General features: G+C 30.0%; 1 protein-coding gene across 1 annotated transcript; it reads right to left on the reverse strand.

Annotated features, from left to right (window-relative positions):
* Positions 1-1,473: 1,473 nt before the first annotated feature.
* Positions 1,474-4,350, reverse strand: LOC120252791 (AP2-like ethylene-responsive transcription factor CRL5). Its single transcript, XM_039260950.1, has 8 exons — positions 3,792-4,350; positions 3,274-3,706; positions 3,119-3,201; positions 2,941-3,038; positions 2,788-2,861; positions 2,655-2,705; positions 2,503-2,579; positions 1,474-2,281 (listed from the first exon to the last, which is right to left on the reverse strand). The coding sequence occupies exons 1-8, from the start codon at positions 4,087-4,089 to the stop codon at positions 1,782-1,784; spliced, it is 1,614 nt and encodes a 537-aa protein (XP_039116884.1). The 5' UTR covers positions 4,090-4,350; the 3' UTR covers positions 1,474-1,781.
* Positions 4,351-9,508: the final 5,158 nt, after the last annotated feature.

The raw sequence follows: 9,508 nt of genomic DNA on the forward strand, positions 1-9,508 counted from the left end.
AAATGTATTTAATTTTACTAATTAAAATTAAAAGGTAAAGTCAACCAAATCGAAAAAAATCTTTAAAAAAACTCTAATATGCATCAAAAGCATTTTTCTTTATTATATTATTTTTATTTTTTTAAAAGAATTTTTAGATAATATGTAATATCATTTTCATCTGCCTAGTTATTATGGCCACAAAGAGAATGATTTGAATAACACTAGTTAACTCATCAAGACATTATTATTATTATCATTATTATTAATTGATATTTATTTAATCTAAATATATATACACACATATATTATTAATATCATTTTAATTTTTTCATATATATTTTGTTTTTTTCTAGATTTTTTCCAACTTTTTATCTAGCAAAGGATCAATTTCATTTTTTAATATCCCAGCATTTAATTTGAAATTTGTTATATTTTTAATTAAACAATTTTTTTTATATGGTCTCTTTACCTCATGTGTCCTCTTTTTTTTTGCTTTTGTGGCTCATTAATAATAATAATAATAATATACCAAAACAGAGATTAACAAAAAAATTATTTTAAAACAGAATGATATTTGGGGCATTAAAGTTAGGGCATTTAAAACAAAATGATAGAGCATTAAAGTTATATGGGCCACTCTTTTTTTTTTCAATTTATGAGGGACCTTTCATGACCATTTTCCTTTTACTAAACATATAAAAAATATATATATGATGCTTTATTTTCTCTGATGACAATGTGTACTCTAGAGTGTTTATTCCATATTTGTTTAAAATTTATTTTAAAAAAAAAAAGGATAAAAAGGCAAATTAATAATCAGTCCCCAGAAGCTCCCAACTTTCCCTTATAAGCCCTTCATTATTTTTTTATTTTTAATAAATGCAATAAACACAAATACAGCTGCGTGCACACCAGAGGAAATTCAATCTGTCTAGCCTGTGCAACTTCATCCAATTGTACACGGTTCAACTACAAGCCCACACCTTCATTCATTGACACAAAGGTAAAAAGCTTATAAGGCCATGGAGCCAGATTAGATTATTTGAAAAGTAATTTTTATTTTTATTTTTTAAACACGACAAACTTGACAGATATTTTAAGAAATTGAAGTTAAAAGGATATATCAGTGTTTCTTTGAAGGGTTCAAACAGAGTTCAAATACAATGAAATGGAAGTGAAAAGAACTATAGAAGAAGAGTGAAGCATGTGCATTTGTTTGGGAATTTATATGATGTGAAAGTACATGAACATGCACTACACTCTGTAGGTTATGTTGGCCACATACAATCCCATATTCATCTCCATCTTCTCTCCCATTTAAATAACATCTTCCCATTTTTCTCTATTATTGAACTCCTTGTTCCATTTGTACTTTTATCATAACCTGTTTCACATTGAGGAGACATGAACTTCATTTATCATTTATCTTTTTTTCCCTCCTAAAAATAATATAAATAATAATAATATATATTGGTGTGGAAAGACAAAAGGGAAGTGAAGTTTCACCAACTTAACTTTGAAAGTAAGTGGGTAAGACTGTAAGATAAGTCATGCAAGTGAAGTTACAACAGAAAAAGAATGATGCAACAAAACTAAAAGCAAGAAAGACAAAAAAGTCTAAGGCAAAGTTTGAACAAAAACATCCACTTCTTCAATCAATGCCTCCATTTTGTCTAATTTTAATTTAATTTAATTTTTTTTAAACTGCAAAATCCTCATGTAATGAGAATCACTGCCAAAATTTAAAATCACAGTGAAGTTCACAGAGACATTTGATTCAATTTCCACTTCATATTCTCTCAAACATCATTCCATGCAGCAAAAACTGGTAATTGTGCAGCCATTGTAGCAACTGCAGCAGAAGGCCTGAGTTGTTGTTGTTGCTGAGTTCCTGCAATCCATGAGTTCAATGGCTTTGCAAACAGCACTGATAGACCATTTCTATCAGGACTACCTTCTCTTGAGCTACTCAAACTCGACACCAAAGACGACGTATTTGATAATTGCGTCGTGTTGTTGTTGTTGTTGTTGTTATCGATATTGAACATCCCATGATAATCTTCGACAGCAATGCTCGATTTCTGATCAATTGCATTGTTGTTGTTGTTGTTGTTTCTATCTTCAGCATTACCGGATTCGATCGCTTTGTTCCGCCTTGCTAGTTCACCCGGAAGCAGAGTATTACTCGCCATGATTCTCTCCACATCATATCGTGTAATGTCGAAGTTTGTGACCGCATTCAAGCCACGGAACTTGATCGCGGCGATATCATATGCTTCTGCAGCTTCCTCTTGAGTGCCTGAAAGTTTTACGGCGGTGAATTCATCAACAATTTCAGTCAAAGAACAGCTTTGCTGCAAGTCAGACAAGTTCAGCCTTATCTAAAGCTAAAGTTAAAGTATTTTGTTTGCAAAAGATTGCTTTCTCAGTGTTTCTTGGATTTCTATCATTCTGATTGGACTAACATGCTTCTGAATTCTGAATCAAAACATACATACTTTAAGAATAATTTGAACTTACTAAATGTTCCCAGATAAAGATCTTTGTTTCCAGCCACTCTGCCGATACGAGCTTGCCACCTGCCGTGTTGATGATGCCTATTAAAATCAAAACAAGAAGTCACATTTTGATATTTTTCAACAATCAAGAAAATAATGTACAAAGATTGTAACCTTGTAACTCCTCGATATATCGATGCACCACGAGAAAATCCACTGCTTTTTCTGCAAAGATACATTACATTCATGCTAAATTATATGTATATATGATGTCAATTTGAATCAAACAGAACACACAAGTTAATACCTTCTCAAATGAGCAACATATTCCTGCCTGCTCATGTTCTTCATGTCCTCAAGTTCATCATGGTAATTCTCCAACTAAATCAAAACTAGTTTCAGAAATCAAATGTTCTAAAACAAACCAAAGAACAATATAGTTCAAAATCAAGTAACATACTGGGAAATTAATATGAGTGGAAGGACCCCAATACTTTAATGCAGCCAAATCATAAGCTCTTGCTGCTTTCTCCTCCATATCATATCCTCCAAGATAAACTACAAAACATAACATTAATTTACCATTCAGTAAAAAAAAAAACATCATAACAAACACTAGTTTCTTATTGTTTACCAACCTTGTCTTCCTTTCCTTGTTTGTCCTTCTTTCTTGCAGCTATTATCCCAAAGATGAGCTTCATATCTACCAGTCCACCTATGTCTAAAAAACAACACTAAAGTCACAAACATTGAAACCAAGAAGTTGATAGTATTGATTGGCAAAGTGACAAACCTTGTAACACCTCTATACTGAGAAGTTCTCTGGCCAAATGTATCAATGGACTTCCTATGAACAGGTTGCTTCTTTCTATCAGTACTAGCAGTGGGAGCAGTAGGAATAGCAGCATTAGTAGTAGTTGTTGTAGAAGAAGAGAGTTGTTGTGGAGCAGTGACACAACTAGATTGAGAACCAGGACTCATAGACAAGCTCAAAGGTTGCAAATCTCCAAAGCCAATAGGAGAAACATCAGCAGTGTAGTGTCTAGAAACCCAGTTGTTTCTAAGTGTTGTTGGGAAGTCCAGTGCAGCAGGTTGATACATTTCAGAACACATCTCTTCTTGCAATGGCTGCATGTAGATGCTGTCCAAGCTTAAGGCCATGGCTTCCCTTTCATTGTTCCCTAAAAAGTCCTCCAGTTTTGGTTCTTGAGTTATTCCCAACATCCCTTCAAAACACACAAAGTCAAAAACCACTATTAAATCACTTGTTTTGAAAACTAAAAACAAAAGAAGATGGAGAAGTAAAAGGACCTTGAGGATGAGATGATCTGGAGAGAGCTTCCATGAGACAAAGAGAACCATCAGACTTGAGAGGCATGAAGGACAAGTGAGAGTACAGAGGAGAAGAGTCAGAAACACCATAGTAGAGAGGTGGAGCTAGAAAGAAGTTGGCAGGAGGTTGGTGATGATGATGATGAGAAGAATGGTGATCATTTGGTGCATGATGAGTCTCTGAAGGAAGCTCCATCCCCAACCAGTTACTGTTACTGTTATTATTATTATTATTATTACTATTACTATTACTATTATCATTCAGAGACTTCATCATCTTATCATTTGAAGAAGAAGAAGAAGAAGAAGAAGAAAGAAGAGCACAAGAAGGAGGAGGAGGAGGAGGAGTTGTTTAAAAACTAAACAAAAGGAATGGAGCACAAGGTCATAGGGATCTGTGACTGAGATGAAGCAAACAACACAAAGAAGGAAAACATTGGAAAATCCATGGAAATAATAATAATAAAGAGCTTTAATAAAAAGGCTTTTACTTCTCCACCACCTTGTGCTTTGTTATCAGAGAAGGAGATGGCCAAAACAAGGCTGCTTTTGCCACAGTCTCTCTTGTATAGATTGACAGCAAGGACATGTCTGTCCAGCCAGTCACTTCAAACACTGTGTGCAATGTAGTATGTATGTACCACTCTTTGTGAGAACTCAAAAGAGAGAAAGAGATTAATTAGTTGTAAAGTATGTTTAGTTAATTAATTTTAGTGCATGCAATCTTGTGTGCATGGGGTTTGGTATATGGATAGACAGAAATTCTTATATAATGATTTGATTGCAGAAAAAAGGAAGAGAGAGAGAAAGAGAACAAGAATAACAGCTAAATATACTCTGAAGAATCCACCATCTCCTTTTAGATTATTGGAATGATAGATCATGCCATGTCATGCATTGCCATGTTTCACTTTCACATAGAAGAGTACCTTCTTATTGTTATTCCTTTTTTTTTCCTTTCTTTACTGTTGTTACTTGATTAAACTATAAATAATCAGTGATTAGAGAAGCTAATTAATTAACAAAGTTGTGCTTTGGCTTCTAAACAAAGTTATGCTAATCATCAATTTTATTTATATATATATATATATAACTTGAGAAAATCACAGAGAAAAAAAAAAAAACACACTTGTTCATCATTAAAAAGCAATATTCCAACCTATCAAAACAAACTTTAATTATTGGCTCCTTAATTTTTACACTTAAGACTTAGAGCATTTATATTATATTATATATAGGAAAGTTGGTAAAGTAAAACAGCAATACAAGGGTGTAGTGTATTATGAATACCAAACTTTAGCAAGGCATGATTGATTAATTCCCACAGAAGAAAGAGAGGAAACATGATGGGATGCAAAGGTACTTGGATTATAAAGAAAATGAAATCAAATAGAACACTTCAAAGACTTCTTGAATCTCTAGTGTCTTCTCCCTTGTGTCTTACTCCGCCGAATCAATTATCAAAATGATTTAACTTATTAATAAAAATTTTATCATTAATTATAAATACACAATTTTTTATGTTTTATTTATATAAATTTTTCTCTAAGTTTTTGACCAACTTATTTTCTAGAAATTAAACTAAGATTGTTCAACCAAACTACTTTTTTTTTTCGAATTCACAATTTGATTGATATAGATGGTCATCTCACATTCACGTCACGTAATATTTTTATTTTAAAAAGGTGGTCATCACGTAATATTCTATCTTAGTCAACTTCTCAAATAATAATAATAATCTACGAAAAAAATTTGAAGGAAAAAACCACTGAGATCAAAATACTAAGAGTCTTGTAAAAAAATAAATTTTTTCTAATATGTGACTAAAATCTCAGTTGTTTTAATCAACACTATTTTATATCATATATATATATATATATATAGTAATATAAAATTAAAATAAATTATATATAAAGGTAAAAAAACTATTTTTTTAGTTATTTACGCATTAAATAACTTGAATGAACTTGGGTAAAAAAAAATCAAAATCGTTATAAAAGTGGCAAAAATAAGACCATTTTTTTTTAAAAAAAAAAGAAAGAAGCATTTTAACATGTGTTGTTTCTTGATATTCATATTGAATCATTCTTTTTTAACAAAAATTCCTTCTTAGACATATTAAATTATTGCTTAGTTGTTCACATGAGATTTTTTATATATTTGGTATTTTTTTATTATGTTTGAAGTTTCACTCATAATGGAAAACAGCTTTTTTATTGGACTTTGGATATTTATTTAGTTAAAAAAATGAAGCAAAGCTACCAATTAGAGTCATTAGACTATGGATGATGATGTTATATTATTTTATTAATATATTGTTATATCATATTAGCCCCTTTAGTTGACTGGCAGTGGAAAATCAACTATAGATCACTAGTATAAAGTGATGACACCATTACTCTCATGTTTCTTTTATTTAAAACATTAAAATTCTGGTTGTGGAACAATAAGCCTAGAGCTATGACTAGACAATGCATGCACTTACTATTCCACCCTTGGATGCTTCATTTTGATCACAACTTTATGTAGTCTTCTTCATATCAAATCATTAAATTTATTCTAAATTTATTAGTGTTCAAAGAGTTAACTTCTATTTATTGCATGTAATTGGGTTTATATTTGGAAAAATAAGAAATTGATGCCTTACATTATAAAATATAAGCAATAATAGTAAAACTAATTAATTAATTATTTATTTATTTATTTATTTATTGACAAAGGTGGCAAACGTCTTCTCATGAAATAATTGCCATATAGATCATGCAACTCTTGAAAAGATAAAAAATGACTCTTTTCATAAAAGACCCAGTGAATAATACTATTATAATATTTTTGTAATATATTTATATAATATTACACAGTATTATGGCACGGTGGACTTGACTTTACACCACTCACCTATCATTCACCTATCTAGTTGTTATCTTTCTAAAAGTTTTTTCATGCAATAATATTAATATTTTAATAGAATACTAAAAGCATATTAGGCACCAATTGTGAAAGGTGGCGGGAAATACAGATTTGCATAAATATAAGTAGATCAGTGAGGGAGTAAGATTGGAGTAATTTTATAATTTTATTTAATTTAAATTTAAAAAGAAAAAAATATATAAGTAATGGATGTTTTGAAATTTTAATAAATTTGGAAGATTGTTTTTTTTAGAATTTAAAAGAGTTGAAATGACACTTTTATCAAAATAACAATAACACTAATAATAAACTTGTAATGAGTAAAACTAAACCACAAACATTTATGAACTAAAAATGGTTATATAATTTGCATTAACAATACAAAAAAAAAAGCAAAATCCAACAACATTACCAAATTGTCCACACAACATGGTTGACTTCTAAAATTGCCAAAAATAAATAAATAACTAAACATTTTTTTAACAAAAACTCATATATATATTTTGGAATTTCCTTTTTACTCCTTTGAAAATAAAAGAGAGAGAGAGAGAGAGAGAGAGAGAGAGAGTGAGACAGTGAAAAAGCAAAAGAGGCATTGAATGCAAGGGTTCTGAGACTGGCATAGTACCATAAAACAAGACCAACAAATGCTGACCCTTGTCTTTCACTAGCAAGCAAAGCATAAGATCCAAACAAAATCCAAGCAAAGATCCCTTCATTTCACACTGCTACTCAAAACCTTTTTATTTATTTATTTAATTTATTTTTCAATTTTAATTTAAGAGAAAGTGAGAGAGATGGAGAAGTCTTAATCACCATAAATATCCATGTGTATAGTGTATACACTTTCTCTGATCACTTCTTGTTCTTGCTTTCATATCCTATCAGTTTTCACACTCTTTTTTCTTCCTCTTCTCCTTCTCTTTTATCAATAATAATAATAATAATAATAATAATAATAATAATAATAATAATAATAATAATAATAAATGTGTAGTTGTCATGATTGTTTAAATGAGCACAAGGAATAAATTTAATAAAATTCAGATAAATGTATCGTTATTAGAGAAGTCAACATCAATAATAACTCTATCATAGGGTCATTAGTCTATAAAAATGTAATTTAATACCATATGGAATATTTCTCCCAACCACAATTTTAATAGGTGCTCAAATATTTAAATAAATTTTATATAATGACATGATAGCTAATGTATAATGAATTTATGACCAAATTAGTTGCCTCATTACCTACTGACAATATCACATGTAAAACAAATTTTGTTAATTTAATATTAATTAATGACATTATCATCGTATTAGCCATGAAGACAAAAGTACATTATTTCTAAGTTTTTTAATAAAAGAATTAGAACTTTTTTTATAATTCATGTACTCCATAATATATTTATAATTTTTAAACATGACTTTTACTTTATTTTTTGTGTATCACTTTCTCTGATTCAGAGGAGAATTCTCATATCGACTATGACTTCTATTTCTTCATCTAATGATTTTATTTGAAATTTATAATTCTAAAATGACCTCGATGAATGAACTTATACGGATGTCATTATTAAAAAAAAAAATTATATATATTTATTATGTTTTATTTGTGTTATTTATTAACTTATTATGTGCTTGTGTGTGTGTGTGTTTTTTTTTACCATTTTGTATCTGTAACTTCTGATTTTTTTAAAAAAATTAAAGTAATTATTTATTCACTTTCATTAAAAGAAAATTGTTTATTCAATGTTGTTTTAAAGAAGTGAAGGTGAACATGGTTGTTGAAGGAGAGAAAAAGAGTAAGGAAAGCATTAACATTAGAACACATAAAGAATGTCCATTTCTATGAGCCTATAATGCTAGAGCTATGCATCTACATTAACTTTGAAAGTGATTTATTATTAATAGTAGTAATAGCAATAGTAGTAGTAGTAGGAGTAGGAGTAGGAATGGATGTGATGTATGGAATTAATAAAGTTGAGAGAGGAGGGAAGGAGGGAATAGAATTGGAAGGAAAAACAGCCTTCAATGCAAAAGCTTTGTCTTTAAACTCTTTCTCTTTCATTGTTTCTGCAAGCCTGAAAAAGATCTCATTTGCTTTCCACTTTTGCTTTTCTTCCTTCCTTTCTTTTCTTTTTTATCTTCTTTCTTTCTTTTTTTACTTTCATGTATCATTGTATGCATGCATATCAAATCATAAAGTTCAAAAGATGAAAACATCCTAAGAGGTTTGGTACCTGTAGTAGGTCTATTTGGTGAACTTTGTTTTGTATAAACAACATTGAGTTTAAGTGAAGTTGGTGTGCTTGTTTTTTATATAAATTAAAAACAAATATATGAAACAATAAATTATTGATGAGGAAAGGACAACAAGAAAATAATTAAGTGGATGAGAACAAAGTTAGAAGAAGAAGAAGAAGAAGAGGAAGAAGGAGCATGAATAGTGTTTTGGAAAACAGTAATATAGAGTGGGGTCAATGGAAAGACAAAGTTGGACCCAAAGTGTTTTGCATTAGAAATGGAATAAACAAGCAAAGGGGCCAACAAATGTTGAAAAAAAGATCACTAGGAACTTCAAACAAGTCTTAAGGAGTTTTTGTCTTCTTGGAACATGCTAAAAGAGATGAAACCAACCTGCTTTTCAACTTGATTTGATTGAACCCTGATCACATTACAACAATGCTTTATATCTTTTCTATTTTTGGAGCATGCAAACATAAACCAATCAAAATATTAAAACTCAATAATATGTAGCACTCACCATTCATTTTGACCTGCTT

The sequence above is a fragment of the Dioscorea cayenensis genome, chromosome 24 (genome assembly GCF_009730915.1).
Source record: "Dioscorea cayenensis subsp. rotundata cultivar TDr96_F1 chromosome 24, TDr96_F1_v2_PseudoChromosome.rev07_lg8_w22 25.fasta, whole genome shotgun sequence".
NCBI classification, from domain to species: Eukaryota; Viridiplantae; Streptophyta; class Magnoliopsida; order Dioscoreales; family Dioscoreaceae; genus Dioscorea; species Dioscorea cayenensis.

Bases quoted from the DNA above. Each gene is read 5' to 3' on its own strand.
- LOC120252791 (XM_039260950.1), bottom strand. From the start codon at position 4,089: ATGATGAAGTCTCTGAATGATAATAGTAATAGTAATAGTAATAATAAT. The intron at 3,707-3,791 runs GTCCTTTTACTT...TGTGTTTTGAAG, and splicing joins CAGATCATCTCATCCTCAAG to GGATGTTGGGAATAACTCAA. The intron at 2,862-2,940 runs GTATGTTACTTG...GTTTTGATTTAG, and splicing joins CCACTCATATTAATTTCCCA to TTGGAGAATTACCATGATGA.